The 25,447-nt window shown below is 41.2% G+C and overlaps 2 protein-coding genes and 1 long non-coding RNA gene across 13 annotated transcripts in view; all 3 read left to right on the top strand.

Annotated features, from left to right (window-relative positions):
• LOC111575476 (R3H domain-containing protein 1-like) overlaps nucleotides 1-3,122 on the top strand; it is a 48,408-nt gene extending 45,286 nt beyond the window's left edge. For 8 of the 10 annotated variants that reach the window (XM_023280628.3, XM_023280629.3, XM_023280632.3 and 5 more), the window contains 3 exons: nucleotides 396-493; nucleotides 1,060-1,144; nucleotides 1,965-3,122. In XM_023280628.3, the coding sequence (XP_023136396.2) occupies nucleotides 396-493; nucleotides 1,060-1,144; nucleotides 1,965-2,272 (491 nt within the window). In that variant the 3' untranslated portion in view covers nucleotides 2,273-3,122. Of the gene's footprint in view, nucleotides 1-395; nucleotides 494-1,059; nucleotides 1,145-1,964 lie in introns of those variants that run through there. The other 2 variants (XM_023280634.3, XR_002746743.3) reach the window with 2 other exon arrangements.
• A 237-nt stretch (nucleotides 3,123-3,359) lies between these two features.
• LOC111575479 (uncharacterized) lies at nucleotides 3,360-7,749 on the top strand. Its single transcript, XM_023280637.3, has 3 exons — nucleotides 3,360-3,685; nucleotides 5,904-5,998; nucleotides 6,313-7,749. Exons 1-3 carry the CDS (start codon nucleotides 3,493-3,495, stop codon nucleotides 7,546-7,548), a joined length of 1,524 nt encoding a protein of 507 aa, XP_023136405.1. The 5' UTR covers nucleotides 3,360-3,492; the 3' UTR covers nucleotides 7,549-7,749.
• A 1,140-nt stretch (nucleotides 7,750-8,889) lies between these two features.
• On the top strand, nucleotides 8,890-22,888 carry LOC129348240 (uncharacterized). 2 transcript variants are annotated; one of them, XR_008600708.1, is made up of 3 exons: nucleotides 8,890-9,534; nucleotides 12,477-12,567; nucleotides 20,824-22,888. It is a non-coding gene; the product is annotated as an uncharacterized LOC129348240 (long non-coding RNA). The 2 variants fall into 2 exon arrangements; XR_008600707.1 differs by lacking the exon at nucleotides 8,890-9,534 and adding an exon at nucleotides 9,567-10,542.
• Nucleotides 22,889-25,447: the final 2,559 nt, after the last annotated feature.

Here is a 25,447-nt window from a genome sequence, read left to right as displayed (position 1 = left end):
AGTTAAATATGTATATAGCTAGCTGACTTGCTATTAGCCACCTTGTAGCATGCTTTTAGTATTACATTTAGCATACTGTGTCCAACAAATGTCAGATTTTTTATTTTCATTTACAGACAGTTTTTGTTCATTTTTAAGTAACTGCATTATGATGTCAGAATGAACGTCTTATTGGCTCCTTACATTGAAGGCTAGGTGATGAAGCTAATGAACCACAGACTAACTTGCAATTGAATTTCATAAACCCCAGTATGTAGCCAAATGTGCATAAGCTAGTGGACGGTCTAAGAATATTTCTCTGTGCTCATTGTGTTCTGCGACTTTAATCTCAATAAGCTAATGTTTGGGTTAATGTGAGTTTCTGTAAATGTGTTTTTGCTGTGATTGACTTCCAGGTGAAGCACACTATTCTCTACTGGGCCAACCTCTGCAGTACAAACCCTCCATCAGACCTCCGCTGATCCACACCGCACACATGGTGGCCAAACACCACGTAAGACACACAACATTTACTACAATTAATTCTTCCCCTCTGAACCCTAGACCAGGATTGTCAGGGCATTTCTTGGTCTTGTCACATTTTTACTCACTGTAGACTCATTTTTCACTGCAGTATAAAGTCCTGCAGCTCTAAGAAACACAACAAACAGATGATATGTATACGTAGAATAAAATGATTTTTATGCAATATCACAATTGAAGCTTAGATTTGATTTAATTTCCTGACCGAACAGTGCATCACTGATGACTCGTTCAAGGAAAGTCGAACAATTCTGTCAGTTTTTACAGTTTCTATCTGATAAATGGCTTCTTTCTGGCTATTTTCTCTTTTCCAGTGATGAGTCTTTCAAACCCACTGGCGGTTTTGGAGTTCAAAAGGTTAAACATTGAAATATTCCATCACTAAGAAAAGTTTTTTTTTTTTCAGCTTACAAGTGAAAATTCTGCCGCTTTGTTAGAAATTTTTCCCACAAGGTTGTTTTTCAAGTCCATTTTCTTTTCTTGTCTTCATCTCTGCCCTCCATTAAAAAACCTAACGTTCTCCTTCTGTCTCCTCAGGGTCCACTGGGGGTTTGGCGTAGCGGTCATGGGAGGAAGGCCAGCAGAAAACCTCTGTCTTCAGATCTCAGTGTAGGTGAAGCAGGTAATAGGAAGTCCAGAGGGAGGCTTAGTGAAGTTGGCCGCAGTCGTTTCTTAAGAGGTTCTGACGGAGTTTGACCTCTTTTCTACAAAAAGGAAAACCAAACGTAAATGTTGTCTATGATTAAGTGCTTTTTTTTTTTAATTTAGTGGAGAAATTCTGACTGAAACACGAGACTTTAGATGTCTATCAGAAACAGAACCTCATGCTGAGATTCATCCCGTGATAAATCCAGCTGCTCTGCACTTCTACTTAGCAGATTAAGCGAAGTAGCATCACCTTTTTTTGTGTGTCGGAATATGCTTGCTGCGCTCCGACGCCGTGGAAAAAAGCGCGTCGTTTGTGAATGTAAGCAGAATAAATCACAGACGGGGCAGAATTCACACCTGGCAGTGGAACCTGCAGCCCCGGCAGGATTGAGCCGACAGAAATGTGCTGATTATTTGGAATATCGCGCTGTAATTTCTGCACTCGCCGAGGTATTTTTCTGCATTATTCAGGCGCTCGTGTCAACAATCCCACCAGGACAATCATAACGGAGGAGGGAGGGAGCGCTCGCTCGTCAGCAGCGTGTTTTCACAGAAATTAACACTGAAAACCCAATATTGGAGCGCGGTTTCTATATTCGATCGCTTTGACCGGCCTTCCAGCTCCGAGCTTTAAAGCTGACAGCAGCATTTTATTGAAGCCTCCCGATGGTGCAGGTCTGATTTGTTTGGGGTTTTTTTTGTTTGTTTGTTTGGTTTTTTATTTCCTCTTCACCCATGACAGTTGTTTTATTTACTGGCTCCGCTGCTCACTGTGCTGTCTCGTGTGTCTGCAGTGAGCAGTCGGATGCTGGAAGTGACACATCCTCCGGAGGGGATCAGCTGTACAGACTCCCACCACCTCCTGGCAGAGCTCTGCAGAGGGGGCGAATCGATCCAGCGGCTGTCGGACCGTCGGCCCCGGTTGTGCAACGCGACCAGAGACGCTCCCGGCGGAGACTTGGCCTCATCACACTCTGTCTTTGCCATGCTCCCCTCCGGATACACCGCGCTCCGCCACAGCGGCCCCCAGGGCACCTTTAAACTCCGAACTAGCAGCAGACACGAAGGGGAGCTGTGTGACTGGGACGCGGCCGGCTCATAGCTGCTCAGATCTCGGTGCATCTTTCGAGGAGCGCCACACGAACGCACATCCAACCACCTGCCTCTGTTGCCTCAGTCTGGACTGTCTCTGCCCAGACTCTGTCCAAATATCAAGTGTTTGAAGAATGAATGTTCACTTTTAGTTTCTTTTAGTTCATTTTTTATCTTTTCGGTCCGGCCGACGGGTCTGTGCAGGGTGGAGACCGACGCACCGAAACTTCTTCTTTATAAAATGTGGCCGCTGAGCTCAACTCCCAAGTTTGCTGCTCTGAAGTGTTTTCTGAGATCCACTGTGGCTGTTTCTGACAGCAGGTGTGCGAGTGTGTGACGGCGCCGCATCAGGAGAAACACTCATAATCTGTTTGTTTCTGGTTCTAGAATGTTTCCGTGCCCGATGTAGAAGATTAGACGGCATAATTGTGTTTAAATCGAGCGTTGATATCATTTTTGGTTTGGTTTAACTTTGATCCATGAGTCCGTCGGCTTGAAGAACACGAACACGCAGCAGCACCTGTACAATTAGAAACACTGAATGACAAATATGCTACCTGAATTATCTGAAGTCACCGTTCAACACAGTGAATGTTGCTTTTGCACTGAAGTGATGATCAAGGTGGAGATTGGTATCGGACAGAGCCTGGATTTTCTTTTATTAACCCCCCTATTAATACCTGTTTGTTGCACTCGACCAGGCCACTTTGTTTTATATATTAAATTAAAATGTTTATATGCACAAGAAAAATGCAATCGTCACTCATGTTTGTGTGAATCATGAGAGGTGTTCTGTGTATGGTGTGGCTTTTTTTCTTTTTTTTTTTTTTGGTTTGACTCTAATAAATGTTTGCACCACACGTGTTGAGGTTTTTCCCCCCCTCCAAAGCCAAAACATAACTAGAAATTAGAAGCTTTAATCGAAAATGTGTCGAAATAAGCAGCAGATGAGGCAACTAGCTGGTAAATGTTGCCATGAGGTTTGTCTTTGTGCTTGTTGGGCTTCAGAGAGCTGCAGAAATGAACCATTTTGAGCGCTTCCTGCTCAGACGAAACGTGGAGAAACAGCGACACCCAGCGGCCAGAGGGCGCTACTGCAGCTCAGTTCAAACCGGCCGAAAGTGAAACGAAAACAGATGATTGTCTGCCAGCAGCGGGTGTGTTTATAGCAACGAGGTCTAACGTGGTGGTGACCGTGAGCCGTTAGATGTTCGCACGGTTCCGGCCGAGATGGAGTCCAGGGAGAGCCGCAGGACGGTGGTGGTGTCCGGAGTCCCCGCCGCGCTGCCCGCCGGGAGGATGGCGGACAAGCTGATGATTCACTTCCAGAGCCGTAGGAGGAGCGACGGAGGAGACGTGGAGGAGCTCGAGTATCCCACCAACATGGACGGAGTGGCGTTCGTCACTTTCGACAGAGCTGAAGGTAAATTAGCAGCTTGCAGCTAAACTCGGGCTACATGCTAACAGGTAGCTGCTGTTAGTGTGACGTTGACGCGCCCGGGTCTGTTCAAAAAGTTTAAGGGGACTTCCTCATCAGGGGCCCCAGTCTGTGCCTGTTTACAGAATACTGTCACAGTGAAGGTCATTCTGAGGAAAATAATCCCAGCATACAACAGAATAGGTGTAAAATATCACCTATATGTCAAAATACATCACCTCTCAATAGTTGTATTATGGCTGCACTGACACCCAGAATATGAACTAATTTAGAGACTAAACTGAAAATACAGTCCCCAGAATAGAACTTCAGTATATTACGTGATTATAGAATGAGCTGTAAACAACACATCTTTCTCCACCTTGAACCTATGAGTTTTGTTGATCTTCATGTCTTCATCATAGAAGCCATGATGAAGGCATGCAGATCAACACAGCTTCTTCTTCTTTTCTTTGAAAACGAAGGTTATATAAATCTTGGAGTCAAACTGATCAGCCAAAGATTCCCTTTTCTTCCGAAGTTGAAGACAAAGTCGATTTCTTGTTTGATTTCTTCATGAAGTTGGGTCCCCCGTGGTTAGGTTTTGATGGTAGTGTCTTCTCTTGTGCAGTGTATTTTGGCTAAACTCTTTACTTCTGTACTTATGCGCTGGATAAAGGATGGAGCTCGCTGCCCTTTGCGGAGACAACACATCAAAACTCTCAGCTGGATCTTCGAAGTACTAACTATGAACCGATACAGTCAACAAATCAGAAACAAACTAAGCCTATTTCTTTTTGTAGAAGGGCAGCGTTGAGGAGGGGAATGGTCAACAAGTTAAGACTACATCTCATCGATACGTCATCAGAAATCCATGTTTTAAGACAAGACTTTCAAGCCAAATTAGTTTTTTTTTTCCAACTTGCTCATTGTGTCTGTTGATTAAGATTTACCAGAGGATTTTTTTAAAAATCTGATTGTAAGACTTCAAAGAGACAGAAAAAGATCCAGGAAGATCTGTGACTAACTGGAAATCAGTGAATCAAGACGTAGCTGGAATCAAGACGTATAGAATAAACCATCCATCCATCCATTATCTATACACCGCTTAATCCTCACTAGGGTCGCGGGAGGGCTGGAGCCTATCCCAGCTGACTCAGGTGAAGGCAGGGGATACCCTAGACAGGTCGCCAGTCTGTCGCAGGGCCACATACAAAGACAAACAATCACTCTCACATTCACACCTACGGGCAATTTAGAATAATCAATTAACCTCAGCATATTTTTGGACTGTGGGAGGAAGCCGGAGTACCCGGAGAGAACCCACGCATGCACAGGGAGAACATGCAAACTCCATGCAGAAAGATCCCGGGAAAGCCGAGACGCGAACCAGGGACCTTCTTGCTGCAAGGCGAAAGTGCTAACCACTACGCCACTGTGCAGCCCTTAGAATAAACCATAGTACCACTAATCAGAGTTCTTAAAATGACTCCACTCCATGGGATAACTTTGTTTTTTATTTCTTTTAAACAGTCGAATCGCTCATCTGACCCATAACTGAATACATAAAAACACTGTGGATATTTTAAACACGTGTTTAAGTGAAAATAACAATTAATGCCAAATAGTTAACCAAACCATGATGAAATAATCTATGGAGAGACCAGTTCTTTTGAGCTCTGCTTTTAGTATTCAGCGATTATTTTTATTTTTGTGGGAAAAATCCTGTTGTGTTTTGTTTTGTTTTTACTTTACTGGACTAAAAACCTTAATATGTTTGTAACTTAATTGGATTAATTCTGAGCTCCTGGGTCCCAAAACTCAGAGAATTTCATGAACAAGTTGTACCAGTTTTGCTTCTTCCAAACAAAGAGGCAGCTTTATCATTTATATTTTATACTTTAATACAACAAAGACATAAATAATTTTCTTTTGTTGTTTAAAATGAGCAAGTTCCACCTATGAAGCTTTACAAATTTAGAAAAAAATTTAATGTGACTGTTGGAAAATCAGGCGCTGATTTCTGTAGATGTCTCCGTATGGAAACAATACGCCCGCTGATGATCATGTACTGTCGTATGAAAGCAGCGTTACACTGGTAGATAATGAGTAGAGCCGGGCTTTGTTCACGCTCTGTCACAAGACATAGCAGCGTAGCTTTGTGGGTCCATGAGGGATCATTATGTTGGTCACCTGCTTAGAGAACAGTGCAAACTCTTGGCAGATGCAGCGAGAGTGACGAGGAAGGAGCAGCAGATCATGATGGACAGCGAGTTTCCTCAAGAATACGTCCTCACTGTGTTTCCCTTCAGCAGAGACGTAAGTATGGATATCAGTTTAAAGTAACACAGGAACTTTAATGTGTTTAACCCTGTAAGGCCCAAATATAGAAAAAAAATCCCAAATAAATAAAACTAAATAATAATAATGTATATGTGCGTGTGTATATATATGTGTGTGTGTGTGTGTGTGTGTGTGTGTGTGTGTAATAGAAAATAATAATCACCAAAATAAACTGATGTTGTATTTTTGCAACAGTGGGTTTTACAGGGTTAATGAGAGGAATGGATGTAAACTGAGTCTCTCAATCACATGATACAAGACGCTGATCCAGATGTGCTCTTATACTGCAGGTGTTTGTGTACGTCGCCAGCGCTACAGTCGATCTCTCCAAATTCGGCAGTGATCCGGCGCCCCTGATTAAGAGTCTCCAGTCGGCTCACAGATCACTTCGGTTCCAACCTTTGCCACCTGGAAAAGTCTCCATCGAGGGTCCTTTCTCTGCCGTCCAGGCCCTGAGAGCAGACCTCATCCGCAGGGACAGCCAGCTTAAATCCCCAAACTCAGCCATCAAACTAACAGAGACTCCTGTTAATCCGAGGCTAATATCTCATCACAGGCCTGTCGGTTCTGTAAGCCGCGGCGCTTCTAAAGCTATGCGGGAACCAGCGAGCTCGAGCAGCTTATCGACGTCGCTGCAGAGCACAGGTGAAGTAAGTGAAGTCCAAAGCCTGCTCTCTAAAGCAAAAACTCCAAACGCTTCCTCGAGGCGAAAAGTTTCTGATGGGAGTTTGGCTGGAGGAAGGTGTTTGGATGCAGACGGAGAAGAATCGAGAGGTCGGCCCAGGTCCAACATGTCCACAGAATATAGAAGAGAAGGAACAAAGGCCAACGCCAGACAAGTGGTCGGGGCAGAAATCGATGCAGGGATTATTTCTGCCTTATCGAGTCTGGACCTGCTTCCTGCAGAGCAAAAATCAGCAAACAAACCACAACAGCACCTCAGAGCAGATGGGATTTCAGAATCCAAAGCCGGAGGACAGGATCATTTGGGCTACAGCGGCTCAGCGGCCAAAGCCAAGTCATTCCAGAACACATTTAAAGACGTCTCAACACCGTCGAAGAGCAGAGCTGGTCTGAGTGATGTCCATCCGGAGCCTCCAGAAGATATCTTGGTCGACTCGGACACGTTCAGATACGTGGAAAAATTCTCCAAAAAGGAGCTGGACGGATGTTTGAATGGCGTTAAAATGTCCGTCATGTGTTTTAAAGAAAGTGGCCTCACTAGGATTTCCCTGACCAGGAATCTAACCAACACGGCAGCTTCAAGCATCCAGAAGGCCTCAGAAAGATTAAAGACTTTGATGGACTTCTGGTTGTCGACTTTAAGAGTTCATGAGATCATCTACGACTCAGCAAAGCTGCCTGATAAAGAGAAAGTGACTCAGATCTGCAATGATGTGAATTCACTGTACAAAGACGTTCTGTACGTATTTGAGGGTTCTTTCATTAAGGTCATCGGTCCATCGTGGTCCTCCTACTTGTTCCTTAGGAGAGTGGAGGAAACCCTGAGACGGTCAAATAAATGAGATAAATGGGCAGATTTACCAGCAACCACATGGTGGAGCAGTTGTACCTTGACAAAACCTTCTCCTGCCTTTGTTAGATTCCTGTGGTCGTAATCTCTAATAATTAGAAGCATATAAATCAATCACACCGTGTATATTAGATATCTGCCTCAGACACCTCAGAATTATCTTCTATTAAATAAAAATAGGAATAAAACACCATCCAATATCTGAGTCCCGTTTGTTTATCCCTGGATTAGTAATTAGGCATTTAAACAGCAGGTTTTAATCCGAATGATGTTCTCACAGCAGTAGGGGTAAGTCTTAATTAACCTCCTCACATCTTAATTACAGATGATAGACTTCTAATTAAAACTTGAAGAAAGCAACACGCCAACCTGTCTCACACAACCAAATGACGTTTTACCAGGAGATTAACTTGTATTTCAGTGTTTGATCTCGTTATTTGACAAAAAAATTATAAATTTTTTTGTTTTTTTTAAGTTGTTTACATCACTTTTGAATGCAAAATTAAATAAATAGATGGAAAAAGTGTAAATTTGTGCCAGTAATGCCTTAAAGGCCCCCTAATGGATGATTTACATGACACATAAACATATTATTTTCCATAATAATTTCTATACAATTGCTTTTTTTGACAAAAGTAGTTCAAAAATCGTGTAAGACAAGCAAAAAAATTCCCCAAATTTCTGAAAATTTGCAAAACCTCCAGGAAGAAAATTCCAATAATTCCTTAAAAGTTTTATCTTTTAAAAAAATCCCCCAAATTTGGCAAGAAAATTCTTTTAAATATTTTCAAAAAAATTTGTAAAAATCTTCAAAAAAATCCTAAAATATCTAAAGTGATTACATATATATCAGTAAAACTTCTGATATTCTCTTAAGAACATTTTTAGCTTTTCTTTTTTTCCACCAAAAAAATGTTCAAAGATTTCCCAAAAATGTTGAAAATGTGGAGATCAGAAGTTTCACTGTGAAAATATTTTTTATTTTTTTCCCATATTTTCAAACTTTAAAATGGGTCAATTTTGACCCGCAGGACGACACGAGGGTTAGTTGGAGACCAGCAGGGGGCGCTGTAACACTTCCCTCCACGTGTTTTAAAATAGAGACGCTGTAGCTGCCACGACTCGCCTCACTGAAGTAATTCTGGAGGCTGAGTTTGGCAAGCGGGGTGCAGATTGGCCGGCAAATGATGTCGGTTGGATGTCCCATTACACACCCTCTACACACACACACACACACACACACACACACACATACACATACACACAGTCAGGGTTGCACCTTTACCCAAGAAAAAAACATGTGACGTGCGAGGATGAGGAGTAGCATCCGGTTGCGTGGAGGCAGCTTCTTCCTGCTCTGCCATTATTCAGATGAGCTCGCTTGAGCTCTGCAGCCTCAATAATTGATTCATTATGTAAAAATAAGCCACGCTACCATAATGAACGCACACAAACACAGACAGTCTCCCAGACACACTCACCCTGACTTGTTACCATAGGAACGTGGTGGAGGAGGTTGCCGAGCTGCGGCGTTGTTAGGAGGGGGGGAGCGTCGGATACAATGAAAACATCCAGGAGGATGGAGGAATTGCATTTCCAGCATGAGGACCCTTCAGAGGCGAGGAGAGGTCAGACCTCACCGTTACCTGGGAGGAGCTGCAGTCCACAGCGGGAATGAACCCTCCTGAAGCAGATTCTGGGCCTCCATCACTCCCCCTTTCAGTCCTTCTCCTCATTATGCACAACGTATAATTAGGTAACGGCGTTTTTGAATACATTAAACATGTATGACTTCAGCGATGGAGGTCAGAAGCAGCAGCGGGCAAGAAAAAGCAGCAATGGAGTCTTTCTCAAGGACGTTTTCATGGTGGACCGAGTCTGCTGGGGATCAAGGCTGTTATTGGACTCAGGATGGATGACTGAGGCCTCCAGCCCCCGAGGCCTGTTCCTCTGTCTCATCTCACTGTTCACATCTCTGGTGAGGAACACAAACACACAAATACATGCAGCACAACGCAAAATGACAACAAAAGACATTAAATCTCCACTAAACAGCCACAAACAGTGACAACAAATAAATGGAGAATGATCGCAAAGAGGCAAAATAGCCATAAAAGGGAAAAAAAAAATAAACAATTCTACAAAGAGGGACAATGTGACAAATGTGTAAAATGATCAGAGTTACAGAGTAGCTAAAAAGACCGAAAGTCCCAGAGAGACAACTGAACTATAAAGACATAAGACTCCAAAGACACAAAGGAAACACAAAAAGACGACACAAAGTAACTACATAGATATAGCATCTATGAGGACCTGCCAAATAATTAACTACAGACACAAAACAACCACAGACACAAAACAACCACAGACAAAGCATCTACAAAGAAGCACAAAATGTCTATCCAGAGAATCGAAATAACTACAGAGAGCCTGAAAATGACAACAAAGAAGCACAAATGACTAAAAAGTTTAAGAAAATGACAAAAAAGTAAAAACATACAGCTGACAACCCAACGGGGAACCTGGACATAAATGGAGGCCGGATGACTGAGGAGATGCAGCTCTGGACTGGAGGCTTCTTCATGTCTGAACCGTCCAGCACCACAGCAGCCGTTGTGTTCCTTCTGATTGTGCGTGTTTTGTCATGTTCAGACTCACATCCATGGAGGTCAGGGGTCAGACAGACGAGCAGCGTCTCTCCTCGCTGAGGAATGAGGCTGCAGTGATGGATAACCTTCTCCAGGCTAAGTGTTGGCGCACGTCGCAGCCACAAATTACATCTTAATGATTCTCTTTACAGATCATCACCCAGAGGAGGGAAGCAGGGAGGGATACGACTGCTGCCCTCCGACGCTGCTCGGCCTAAACGTTGCTGGGTATGATGGAGGAGAAATTAGGGGCAACAGAGCAAGAAGATGGTTTGTGTGTTGGCTGTGGAAGAAAGACGGATGGTGTTTAATTGGTCCTACAGCATACAAGCCTTAATGTAAGCAGACTGGATGCTCTAGAATCTGCAAATGGAACCTAAGTGTGACTGATGGTCAACGTTTAACGTTCAGGTCCTCAGTTTAGCATCAGCTCATTGATCGCACTAGTCGTGGGGTCATTAAAGCATTTTACCCCAAATATTAATAATGTCCTCTGCTCTCAGTCTTTAGTCAACCCTCGTGTCGTCCTGCGGGTCAAATTGACCTGTTTTAAAGTTTGAAAATGTGGAAAAAATATATATATTTTCACAGTGAAAACTCACACATTTTCAATATTTTTGGGAAATTATTGAATTTTTATGGTGGAAAAAAAGAAATGTTAAAAAAAAAGTTTCTTTAAGAACATTCAGATTTTTTCCCGAATGTTCTTAAAGAAAATATTAGAACTTTTACTGATATATATGGAATCCTTTTAGATATTTTTAGGATTTTTTGGAAGATTTTTTATTCTTTTTTTTTTTTGAAAATATTTACAATTTTGATTTTTTAATTTTTAAAAAATTTTATTTCTTCCCACATTTGGGGATTTTTTAAAAAAAATAAAGCTTTTAAGGGAAACTTTTAAGGAATTTTCTTCCTGAAGATTTTGCAAATTTTTATAAATTTGGGGGATTTTTTTGCTGAATTTTTGGATTTTTTTCAGACAAGGGAACAATATTTTTTGGTGCCGTAAACGAGGGCAACAGGAGGGTTAAAGCTTATTACCATAGCTCAACATTTTGGGATTAAAATATTCACACTACTCTTTGAAACCCAGGAGTTGATTAGCTTAGCTTAGCATAAAAACTGAACGCATCTCAGCTGTTTGAACTACACTTCAAAATCAACAGTTTACAATGAGCAAGATGCAGTGTGTCAAATACAAACCTTTGGAGGATTCAGTTGGTGTATTTTAGACAGCTAGGCTAGCTACTCCCCCTGCCTCCACTCTTGATGCTAAGCTAAGCTAATCACTTAGCAGCTTCATTCAGTATTCAGATCTGAGCTTGGTATCAAATATACAACTGTAATTGTATAGCCCTGCTTTTAGCATTCACATACTGTCATCATTTATAATGCTGTGGACATGTTAGCAAACATTTAGCTATTATTATTTGTTTTTTTATTTGTTTCTGGTCACCTGATCCGGTATTTTCTCTGCTTTTTAATCTGTTTTTAAAGAACAGAATAGAATGGTATTGTCACTGGACCGCAGTCCTGTCAATGCTTTCACACAATCAGACAATAATTCAATAAGAAATGTGCAAAATAAGCGTAGAGTTGAAGAATTGTATGTGCATATGTCACTAAACAGTGATATAGCTTATTTAGTGTACTGACAACTATAAAAAGAGTGTTTCACTTGTGGAAATTACACATTGCTGAGCAAATATGAAAATGTGGTGGGTTTAAGTAGTGCATACAATACATGCAAGGATCATTTGTATAGAAACATATCTATGTGTTCATGAATACGGACGTCCCAAAAGCGTTGATTTTTCCAGATTCTGTGACTGTAACAGTGTGTAAATAGCTGATAGACACTCAGGTCCAGACAGAGTGAGTGCTTGGAACAGTTCAGTTCTCTGATGATTATGGGGTAAAAACTGTTTTTCAGTCTGTTTGCTCATGATCTGATGAACCTAAGACTTCTACCAGAGAGCAACGGGTTGAACAAATGTAGATGACGGATGAGATTGGTCCTGAAGCTGAAGGCAGGAACTCTTTCCACACAATCCCCGTTGTTGGTTGGTGGATCTGGGTCTGCTCGATTTTTCCAAAAGTCTATGATGAGTTGTTTTGTTTGTGTGGAGTTCGGGACCAGGTTATTCTCTGCAAACCACAGGTCAGTCTTTGGACCAGTTCCCTAGCAGATGGAATCATCTCCTTGTGACATAAGTCCAACCGGACTTGTGTTGCAGACCTACTAATAAATCTGTTTCCTTGTATTCAGGAGCTGTACAGTGGTAGGATTTGAATCCACACCTCAGAAGAGATTGGAGTCTTGATCCACACCTCAGATCCCTCAGCCACACTACCCTGCGGTAAGACGCTTGAGTTTCTACATTCTACACCAGCCTGAAAAACCAAAACACTTGAAACTTGAAAGATGCTAAAACACTGTAGAGTTGATGGTGATAATTCTCTATGAGTTCATCACTATTGACAAAACCTGTCTTTACGTATACGTATTTCATTTATTACTGCATCAATGAACGGTGGAGTTATGTGACGATCGGCGTACGTTTGTCCGTCTGTCTGTCTGTGGGCAACATCATGCATTTTCAAACAAACCCCAGATTAGCTCAATTCATGTGACAGACAAAACAAAAGCCGAAGATGTAATTCTTAATCAAAGTGTGTTTTCGACATTCGTCACAGTTTTCAGATTTGTTGCAGTAGTGAGATCATCGGGGCGGATTCAGGTCACTTAGGTGCCTTTGGCCAGACATCCACTGGCGTCCCTGAGGGGTCTGATGTTTTCATATCAACATAATTTAATAATATTTTCAGTTAATTTGATTTGTGTCTGTGTCATGTCATCAGTTTAGTACCCTTTAGGGGTCCAAGACAACCTGGGCTTTCATGGTAAACTGTAGACCTCCATGGCAGTAGTTTTAATGCACTTTGACACAACAGAAATTTTTCCGATGCAATGGACATTTGAGACAGTTCAGTTTAGTTTTACTTCCAAACACTGCTGGTTTGTTTACAGCCCATCCAGCCACATTTGTTAGCAGCGTTGCTTAGATTTTGGCACTACCTAAGATACGCTCAGTGTTATCATCGCCAACAGAAACCACAGCCAAGCCTATCAAAAATAATTATCCTTTCACAATTGTACATCATCTGTTCCGTCTTCCTCCGTCCTCGCATCTCAAACTCCCACACGAGCCGATCCAGGAAGTGTCAGTATAATTATCAGTCTCTCCTCAGGCCATTTCAAAAGGCTCACAGTTAGTGGGGTGTGAAGAAGAAACGTGATTGCCTGTTAAACCTCGACACCGCAGGCCGCAGCATGGAACACCCGGACGCCACATGTGGGCCCCTCTCAATTCAGAACTATAATTTAGCTCTTATTTAAAGACGGGACGGTCGTCTGAAGCTGTCGGATCTTTGGCAGGTTCGTCTGAAGAAGCAAAGTGTGAAAACAACAGTTTACTGTGGATGCAAACAACAGCCCCTCAGGGACTCCAGTTCTCATTCAAACTCTTTTTGGAAGGTGATCAGACAGAATCAACTTTAGAGTGAATCCAATTGTAGCTGTTTACATGTGGCTTGTTTTCAGATTTAATTATGTTTTTGTAGTTGATTGAAGCGCTGTTGTTGCTTTTCCAGTTGGTTGCGCTCACATTTTTAGTTAAGTATAAATGTCCAGAAGGTAGACACAACAGTTTGCAGCAATATCAATCCATTTTAAAAGAAATATCATCAGTAAAATTCACGTTTAACCTCAGAACCGCCAGCAGGTTTCGCCAAAAATACACCACTTATCACAGCCAGAAACAGTAAAAACAAAGAATTATTGGATTTTCAGCTTTTCCAATAGCCAGGACACATGTTGGAGATGCAGAAATTAACCAAAAATAAGCGCTAAATTTTGATATTCTGCATCTCCCATTCAAACAGACCAAACCAGGTTCAACCAGATCTTGGATGGGAAAAACAACAACAAAAAAAAGATTTTGTGTTTCTTAGTGCAACAGTGAAGCCATGACTGACAAAGCTTGAGTAAATGTTCAGGTGAACTGTAGGCAGTGTTTCCACAGAGAAACTGAGAGTAAAATAGAACTGAATTGCTACAATACAATGCAGCACGGCTTGAAAATGGTAAACAGAGGAGCCAGTTGTTGGAAGATACATTCAACATGGTGAAACATCTCTGCAGAGTTGTGTGAAAAGCATCGAGTCTGTAGAGGTTGATGAAATGTAGATACTTAAATTTCTATAGTGTGTAGAGCCACATTTTTTCCAGTTTTTGTAGCACCTGTGAGCACGTGGAAAATGTTGCATTGAAGAAACTGATTTCTTTCCAGTGAAAGACTTTGAATTGCAGTGAAAAATGAGCCCACAGTGAGTCAAATTGTTGCAGGAGCAAGCAAACGTACAGAAACTGATGAGATTCAGAGGGTTAACCAGTAGCAAGTATCTAGCTAGCTGTGCATACCGTCCACTTTTAATTAAGCTCATCTGCTGCAGTATTTCTGCAAAAAAGAGGAATATTTGCAAATGGTTACAAAACAGGAACTGATGTGTCACCTTAGCAACACTGCTAACCAGCTTGCAAATTGATATTTCACCTCAATAAGTCATTATTGATTTTAGCTAATGCTTGGGGAGCTAATTTAGCTTCCCACTACCAATTACATATTTGGCTAGCATGTTACCATTAGCACTTCAGCTAGTCCTATCTTAATATTGCTGGCCAAAAGAATTCACAAAAACAGTATCATCATGATATCTGTAGAAAATATAAAAAATATTATTGCTCAGTGTAAAATCAGTCTTTATTGTGCGTTTTGTCTTTTTGGCACTTGAAATATACTTAAAATATGAGTGCAGGGAGTCTGTAAGCATAACACTTTACCATTTTTTGCTCCTATGTTGGTGTGTTAACCAGATAATTACTGGAGCTGCATTATCTTTTAGAATTATATATGTTTTAATGTGTATTACTAACTAGATGACAATGTTGATCACTGAAATTCAGCCATGTGAATAGTCGCTATGTCCCCTTCAACATTCTGAGGAAACTTTGGTACTTTATAATGTAATGTTTTTAGGGAGACTGAAATCATAATGGGACAAAAATAAGATCTTTGTGGAGAACGCATGGGTAGATTTGTTCTCAGATTCAGCCTTTGGGTGAACTGGCTCATTATCTCCTGCGATCGTCTGCAGCTGGTCCAAAATATCGTATGATTCGTCCTGCTGCCTTGTGGGAGAGCTTCTCAATTTCATCTCTCATCTCTCAGCTCCATTAACTGACAAAAGATACCAGACGCCAGAGAGGCACATTTCTCAGGTGGCACCACATGGCATCGTAGGATTTGTGGGTCCTCGGATTATTTGGGGCACTCTGTCTTATTTTAAACTGCATATGGATGTGTCCAGGAGGTGGAAACGTGCCAGAAATAGGTGTGATAATTCAGATTTGTGTGAAAGCACCTGCACGATTTAATGGCCTGGACATTTTTAAAATTGAAGCCGCCGCAGAAATGGCATCAGTAGCCCCATCTCTTATTATATCTGCCATTACACATGCTGCACTGACCATGACAGGCCCAGAGGGGGATGATAAAACATGTGACATTGTGGAGGGTCAGAGCATGTAATCATTGTGGTGAGTTCAATTACAGTGTAGACAAACTGCAGTGAACTGTCCCCAAAAAATGAGAACTTTATACCCTCTGTGGCAGCCTCAATGAAAATGTAAAAGATCCCCTTTGACACTTAAAAGATTAACATTAGTGTAAGAGCGAGCAGATGAATCAGCGTGCCTTCCCTCCACACCTGTGTTAACTGATTTAGATTTGTCTGGACTAAACAGCGAAAGGAGAAGGAACAGATGGATCAGAGAGAGGCGACGACATACAAGAGGAGATCGTGAATACATCAGTGAGCCGATAGGACGTGTCAGCATGGGTGTGTTTGCACATGCAGGTGTGTGTGATGAGTTCATTTGTATGCCGTCAGCATCAGAAATCAGCAGACTGGTGAAGAAGAATGGCGCTGGCTTTATGTGAAATGTTAATGCTTTGACAAAGGGCAAAGATAGATCAAAACTACACCTCAGAAAGAAATTTTAAAAGATCATATAAACTAACGTGCCAGGTGGAGGCATAGCACAGCAGTGGGTTCCAGCTAAATATGCCACCATGAAGACTTTATATATAATTCTAACCTTTAATAATGATGAGGTGCAGTCAGACCATTCTACACTGTGTTGTGTGAGCGCCAGATAATGATATAAGTGTGCAGGACTACATCTATCTAGCATCAGCACTACTAGGTCACATCTGGTTTGATAAACACAATAGAAAAACAAAGCTTTTTTTAAAAAAATGACATCATCAAAGAAAAACAGATTCAGGAATTTCAGGAATATGAGCGGTTTATTGAAAAAAATATGAATTAGAAAAGATCTGAGTCAAGGCTAAGGATTAAAAAAGCAGAAAGTATTGTATTATACATGCATAATGAGCACAAGCATCATCATTTTCACTGCACTTTGATAAAAAAACTTTTATTCACATAAAGAAGTAGAAAGTCTAAGCATCATTTCATTCATTCAGAAAGCACTTAGACACAATGTCTCCTCGTCTCTAAACCATAAAACACCAAACTCATAAGAGGCTGACCGCGTCCATGCTACCTAACCTCGGATGGAGAGAAAGCACACTGATTTGATTAGGCCCACTCGAGTCTTTAAAGTCTCCTGGAAATGTCAGCAGAATCATCAAAGCGTCCGTCTCCTTCATAAAGTCTTGATCAAAGGCATTCTCAACATACTGCGCCTCTATATTGTTAGCTCACGGGCACGGCGTCTACATCTGCACAACATTATTGGTTTTATGGGAGTTTTATAAGTGGAGACAGACTGAAAACAGGAGAGACAAGTGACATTTCCCCCTCTTAGCTACACCCTCGGCCCACCAACTCTCTGCTGCATTTGCAGATATGTCACATGTACTCTGTGTGATATCAGCCCTGTTTTACAAGGAATTCCTCTTTGTTTGCTGAGGCTGCTTCAGCAATGTTATGTGTTTGTTTTCATCTGCCTAAACAACAAATTGAGCAATTCGCCACGTAGATGACCAACATATTAAGAAAATTAGACTTAATGAAGTGCAGCAATTCTGTGGGAGGCTATTCATAAATCATAATGCGTCCACTCTGTACACAAACCCCAACTATATGTACAGTGTGCATTATAATGTATTCAAACACAAGGGAAATTCCCTTATTGTACCAGCACCATGCAGCCATTATGATACACACACTGAAATAAATCATAAAAATTCCTTTCAGTCTAATTAAATAATTTGATTCTTCTCAAATCAATAGTTGGCATTGGTGCAACTTCATTTTCAGGATTTTCAACTTTTGTTTTTACCTAAATGGAAAATGGAAAACATGATTTTATCATGATTTACTTCATAGTTATCTCTTTTCTTTTCTTCTTGTAATCCTACTTTAAGAAAATGACAGTTGAATTCAGCAGAAAAATCTGAAGAACTGTGGACGTCATATGCACAACACTGAGAAGCAAACCTGAGCTTTAGCCAAAATTAAAGGGACAAAGAGTAATTTTAAGTTGTACAGCTCAAATACACGTTTACTGTGCATCATAGACAAAAAAAATTAGAAAATGTATATTACAGATGAGATATAAATAGGTTTAAAGGCAAAAGGCACAAGATCAATGTTAATAATAATAATTAATATGGAATAGCCAGGGAATGCAGTTGTTAGTAAGAGAAAAAGTTTGAATTACAAATAAATAAACACGCACACATTTGTGTGTGTGTGTGTGTGTGTGTGTGTGTGTGTGTGTGTGTGTGTGTGTGTGTGTGTGTGTGTGTATATATATATATATATATATATATATATATATATATAAAATGAGGGTTTCTTTGGCGTTTGCTTGTTTTGGTTCATTTTAAATCTTGCCGCATGAATTTCAAAACATTACAGAACAATTTTCCAACTGGCTTGCTCCTTCAGTTAGTGGAAAAAAACAATCTAAAACAATCTCACCGATTAACAAAACTAATGTTTAATTGCCTGTAAAAGCACCTTGACTGTATTTTGCCGCCTCCTCCAGCCTGCAGCAGCGTTTCATTAAAGCTGTGAGCCTCCTGAACCTTTCTGTTCGCTCAAACCACATTTATTTTTTTTCTGTCACATTTATTATCCTACCGTGTCACACACACAAATACACAGACCATTATTCTTGCATTTCTATTGTCTCTCAGACCGTCTAAATCTTACTCGCAGCATAACTTCTTCTGTCTCATACAATGGAATGTGACTGAAGACAAAGGTGTGTGTAAGTCTGATTTATGAACTAAACTTCCTCTCCTATGAATCTCACCTGCCACAAAATCTCGTTAAAACAATGCGATGTGTAACCTTGGGTTTTATGTCTTGAATTGCACACATACTTCCAGCCGACTCTCAGCAGGCTGCACCGACCTCAGGCCACTCCAGCAGATCAAAGTACTGCTAGTATGAAGCCCTGCCTCCTGAAATCCTCCAAATCCCAGCAGCACCACCCCAGTGGCTCAAACTAACCCCATAACACACTTCTTTTTAACTCACTCTCTCCATCAGAGAGCCCCAAAAGGCCTCACCTTCGACCGCTTACATATCAGATCACGCCCCCTGCTGCTCTAAAGAGAGCTTTCATTCTTGCCTGGGATGTCCAGACATCCACGTTCTCTCATATCAGGATGGAGAGTTTCCATTTTTTCTGCAGATGAACTCACAGATGCTGACACAGTCGCACCTTCTCCACCCATCCCCTGTCACGTTGGAAGGGTTTGGCTCGCCACGCTGCATCCTCACCACGTCTGCTGCTGATTTCCAGGCCACAGTGCAGAAGCCTGCCAGTAGAGGAGGAGAGACGGTGGGGGGGGCTGCACGAGCATCACCACGGTGACGCTGATGAGGAAGCAGGAAGCCCAGTGTTGCTGTCATCTGACCGTGTGATGCTTCAGATGACAGCGGTTTGCCGAACCAAGCGGTGAAACAATTAGTGGAATCGCTGGTTGTAGTTTAAGACCCTTAATTTCAGAATGGCATGCTTCTCAATTTGGAGGTGTGACTCATATGATGGTCTGGAACAAATCTGCCCCTTTTTCAAACTGCTGGGAAGGTGGAGCGAGGACAATTATATTAAACAAGCCACTTAAATGTTTGAGATCGTTTGCTTGCATGTATGATCTGAAAGTACCAAATATTAGTTGGTTATTTGCTCTGATGTCACTGTAAAGTCAAATTTTTTACAATTCTGTTGCATTTTATTGAGTAAAGCTTGAATTTTTTAAATCAATTTTACAAAAAAGTGGGGAAAGATGATCGATTAATGATGGAAATAATCAGACAGAGCCAGCAGACAGTGTCAGAAGCCTAAAACTGAGGCAGCTAAATCAGCCATCAGTGATTTTATCGTTTACGTCTGTACTTTTTCTGCTGTGACACGTCAAAATGCTGTTTTACTGACAGGGCAAAAAAATCTAAAGACAAACCAGTGTGTATAATTAAACATATTCTGCAGTAGTGGCTCAGATATTAACAAGGTGCACGGTGTTTGAGCACATTGTTGCCCAGAAGAGGCTCTCAGAACTCCCAGCAGCCGTGTGTTGTACTTTGATACAGATCTGCTGGATAGTAGCTCCTATATGGGCCACAGAGATGCCCTGGTTGGCAGCTATATTTAGCCAGATGGAGAAAAGATGTAGAGGCCTGATTTGAAGTGCAGAGTGGTTTCTGGTCAAGTGTTATGATTAATGTGTCACTGCTAAATTCTATTACTGTGTCAAGTTGAATACGAAGCTGTTCTGGTTAGCTAACTCCAGCTTCCAGTTACAGAGACAATGCAGAAAATGGGGACGCTTCGAAGCTAAGGTTAGCTCACTTGTGTTAAGGTCAATTTTCCCAACAAAACAAGACTATACCTAAATTAAAATAAACATTTAATAACAACTCATCCAAAGATATCAACATGTCTAGTTTGGAAAGAAAGTTGAACTTATCAGCAACATCACACATTTAAACACTATCTATTGCTACAACTGATGTTAGCTTCCATTAGCTACATCACTCATTAATGTTTGCTAATGTTTGTGAAACAAGGCCATTGTGGTTACTTCAGTAAAGGTTACATTTGTGGACAATCTCATCATAGGTTAACACGAAATGTTAGCTTTTGGTTAGCTACATGGATGCCATTCAGGATAGCTAGCATTTAGCTCCTGGATAAAATTTTATCACTTTAGCCCCTTCAAATGTTGGAGAATCTGTGGCAAGTCATAGGACTTAGGAAAGTTTTAATTTTGCACCATATCCAAGCAACGTTTAGAACATGTCTGTGAGATAGCAATATTCAATCACACCTTGAAAATGGTGCAAGACCTTTAGATAAAAGAAATGCTATCTTGCTTCAGCTAGCATCCTTGTCAGCTACAGAGACATGTTGAGCTAGGGACATTTTAACTTTAATGTCTGTTTTACCATTTGTTAGAGGAATTAGAAATACAAGATAAACTCTCCACTGTGCAACACATCATCCACAGATACACTGAGGAGGTGAAAGGCCCTGACAGACCTGGAGGCAGCATCCTGTGGATTGCAGAGCTGAAAAGACACAAGGCCTTTACAGAAGCAGCTGGAGCAATCGATGGCTGCCATGCAGGCATCAATGCCGTGGAGCGGATCTAATGGTCAGTGGAAAAGGAAACTGCTCCATTCTGTGCTGCTGCAGGCTGCTTGTTGCCATTATTGTGTTGTTTGGGACCATGACTGACTCTTATGTGGGTTGGTCTGGGTTAGTCCATAACTCCAGAGTGCTCCGTCACAGTCCACTGTACAGGACGCTTTATCCTTTCAGGTGGAGGCTATTCATGCCTGCTACACCCACGACCTCCCATCACTCCCCAAAGTGGCCTGTACAGCATGTGGGCGCCATCAAAGGCCTTTAGTGGCCATCAGTCCAGGGAACACTCCATTGTATGCTTGTATTGGATGCTTTTTGGATGATGAAGACCTGGAGCTGCACCACACCTTCATACCTCACACAAGTAATCACTCAGAGGGTTTTATTTTGCTATACTGCAAAAAAAAAAAGTGAATCAAACAGGATGAATTATATTTACAGGAGGTTTTTTTTGTACCTGTGCCTATCCAATTTATTTTGTAAATCAAGCAAAAAGCACATTTAACAACAGCGGATCGTCCACTGTCTCTGTCTCCCTGCTGGCTGGTTTTCCTCCTCCTGGTCATCCACTGCTGTATTTGGCCCTGGTTTGTCTACAGGGATGGAGGTAATTAGGCCGGGGGTGGTGGAATGTCTCTGTCCCAGCACTAACACCTCATCCAGGAAGAGAAACCACGGCCAAGATGCAGCAGTGGGTTTAACTGATCCAACGTTTGTGTAGAGGAAATCAATCAGGGCAGTTAACAACAGAACAACTCATTTCAGCACAAGGGTAGGTGGGTATGAACCTACACGATTAAAATAAGTGCAGTTTTCATTTTAAATCACATGTACAAAGTTCTGATTGCAGATTTAAAACCATCATGTTGACTCAGAGAGGCAAACTTAGAAAGATTATAAAAGACGACACAACAGGACAGATCCTGAATCCTCCAGAAATTAAGAAGTCATTAACTTTGATGCCTCAGGTAAAAGATTATGAATCAGCTTTTGTTGCCATACCTCCAGGCAACACGGGCCAAATGTTCTGCCTCAGTGAACAGATCGCTGTTTTACACCCTCAGGTTGATATTCGGAGCTGTCGGCTTCCTGCTGTCTAAAACAAAACTAAATGTTAGATCAGGTTTTCCTTCACACCACCAAAAGAAAGCATCTTAACTTGAGTATATGCTAATTATCATCATTTACACTCGACCAAGCAGGATTTACAATTTGTCCACTTTGGTCCATTAATGAATATAATATGAAAAATCGAGTCTGTTTACTTATTTAGCACATTTACACAGAGCTAAAATACTGACAAAATACTGCAAGATGCTGAACATAAAAAGTAAAAAAAGAAAACAGCTCCTTAACAACAACAACCAAGCTTCCTTATTTTGAGTCTCATGTGATGTCCACAATCAGAATCATTAAAGGTTTAGACTGAGACAACTGTCCTCAAAGTGATGAATGCAACTAGTTAAACAATTAACAGAAATTACAATTTATCATAAATTATTTAATTACCTAATGTCTAACTAATTTAAATTTTAATGATATTTTAATTTGTAAATATTACTGTAAATATGCACATTTTTAGTGCATTTATTGTACAAATCACTACCAAAATATGAAAATATATGTGCATTTTATATAAATAAGAACTGTGGCTACATCTTGATACTGTTAGATTAGCTACTATAATGCAAAACAGGTAGAAACACAGCTGACTCTGCAGTACAAGGATTATATCCAACAGAGTGGGGCCTTTAATGATACATATCATTTTATTAGCTTCAGCAAAAAACAGCTAATATGCATTTAAACAGACAAAAGTGCACAACAAAATAAAACTCAATCAAAACATAACAATATATTTATTCGGACCTCCAAGTGCTAAATGTCAATTAATACAAAATTAATTGACTGCCTTCATGCTGGGATTTGAAACTGCCCCCCCACCCCCCCCCACCCCCCCCCACCCCCCACCCCCCCAAAAAAAAATAAAATAAAATATTGGATGCCTGAAGGTCCTGGTCACACATTTAGAAATACAATCAGCTGTTTTCTGTCATTAACAGCTGAGGACCTCCAATAGAACAGCCCAAGGCCACATTCTGTCACCTGGAAGCCTGTAAAATCATGTCAGAACTCCACTATCATGTCAACATTAACATCAATCACTGGTAATTAATATTTTAGAGCTTTTGATTGACTCACATTGGTGACAGTCGTGGTTGCATTATCTCTCTTGTGTCTGTTTCGTATTTTAGATCTAAGGGCAAATTTGCAGTCCTGACATGAAAATCACTGCCTCACATATGGAGCTTCTCATTTATCATTAGTGTGATAAAGAGCTGGACGACACCGGCGGCTGTTTCCCGGCTGTCAGCTTCATCTCCACCTCACACATCACACCCGCCGCCTCAGCTCTGGATGGCCTGTGATGTGATTGAGTCACCGAGTGGCTGTGGTGGGTCTCGCACAATAAAAAAAAAAGCCACATCCGAGCACAGCAGCCGCACATTTCCGAGGATCATGAAGAATTACAGCAGGCGCTGGCTTGGATGCGAGACTAGATGGCTGCAGGATACAGTCAGAACAGGGGCTTATTTACTCAGTGAAAACTAGGATAAAAATGAACCATTACCAACCTTTTATTTTCAAGAGTGAAAGTAAATAAACAAAAGCAACATACAATAACCAGAGAGATAATGCAACCACAACTGTCACCAATGTAACATTTTAATGATTTTTTCACTGTCTTCATTTACTGATTCAACTCACAAATATTCTTTGTTCCCGTCATGTAACTGACAGATATGATTATTTTCCCATCATGTGGCTTATGTTAATGAAGACATAATTTCATGCGCCATTAACCCCCAAACAGGCACACATCCTCCCAAACACACATATGCTCAAAGTTCCCCCGAAGAATCAGGTCATCCCTGGAATGATTCATCCTTCGATCTATTAAACACACACAGACCGAACACCATCGCTATGCCTCATTACATCAGTGTGTATTCAGGCCTGAACAGACCTAATGACTGACGGGAGACACTCAACACACTGACTGTACTCTGGCTGACATGTCACTGCCTTTTCCCCTCGTGTCAGCCGTCACAGTGTGTTGTGCCCTTGCAGCCCCACAGTACATCCAGCAGAGGATATTAAGCTAATGGTTTATTAAAAGAAAATGTCATGTGTTAGTAAGCCGAGGGGGGGAAGGAAAGGAAGACGAAGCTTGTTAGGATTAATTAGGAGGTTCCAGTCGGTTAGAACTGTTTCATGCACTAGAAACCCCAGAATGTAAGAATAACTCTTTTGTCATTCTGTGGATTTACATGCAATGTGAGGCTGTCCTGCCGGCACTTTACCTGTTAGCTGATGAAACATTTGGCTCTGGTGCTCCACGCTGATGTTTTAGATGATGTCATGTTTAGTGATATTAGGTGACTCACAGTATTTGGGAAAACTGGACTTCCTTAGAAGGTTTACACACACTGATACTAGATAAATTACTCATAACCATTAAAAAAAAGGGTTCTCAACACACAAATACACCAGACACAGCAGAGGTTATGTAAAACAACTAACAAACTGTCAATATGTAAAACACGCTTTGGATGTGAGGAGGCTTAAAGAACAGAAATGAACTTTGGGTTTCTGGAAAAGCAATTTCTCAAGACATTTTTATTACTAAAAGGAATTTTGGAAATGTTCCCTGGCATGTCCAGTAATGTTCTCTATGCTTCAAACCAGTCAGAGTACACACAGTGCTGCAGGGTAGTGATTTCAAAACACAGCAATTACAGTAAATATTGTATTTCTGAGTAACTACACAGCAGTGATATCAGTCTAAATATACCAAAGTCCTAAATGTGATGTCAAACAAACAGCAGCAACATTCCAGAAAGTTTCCTGATGTCATCTGGAAAGAATCACAAATGAAAGAGAAGCTATACCAGCGTCGCAAAGTGAATCATTGCTTAGCAGCAGGCACAGGGTGATGTCTGCTTATATTGTTTTCCCAATACAGGAGCTAAAGTGTAAGGAACAGATAAAGAAACAAAGGGACAACAAGCAAAGCACTGAGAGAGCGCAGTTCTCCGCCAAGGCTGCTCAGTCGTTGTATCATTTCCGACGGCAGAAATCTTTAAAAAATGGCAGAAATCACGGCAATATAGACCGTGGCCATTTAATATAGATGAACCCATTAACAAAATGACCTTGTGTCAAGCACAGGCGTGTGTTATGCGTGTGTATGTTATGTACAGATACCGAATTGCATGACCTAAAAATTTAGCGGATGGCAGGAATTGATGGGACTCAGAAACACCCCCACAATTTAATCAGTTGTTCCTTGTATAATTTCAGACGGATAAATCTCAAATCTCTGCAGCAGTGGATTTGTAGTAGGATCACAATCGTGATCGTCAGCAGGCAGCTGATGTAGTGTTCACTTGTTATAGTTACAGTGACGCTGTGCTGCTATC

Source organism: Amphiprion ocellaris, chromosome 24 (genome assembly GCF_022539595.1).
Source record: "Amphiprion ocellaris isolate individual 3 ecotype Okinawa chromosome 24, ASM2253959v1, whole genome shotgun sequence".
Taxonomy (NCBI): Eukaryota; Metazoa; Chordata; class Actinopteri; family Pomacentridae; genus Amphiprion; species Amphiprion ocellaris.
Note: the sequence above shows the minus strand (reverse complement) of the source record. Positions and strands in the feature narration are given on the sequence as shown.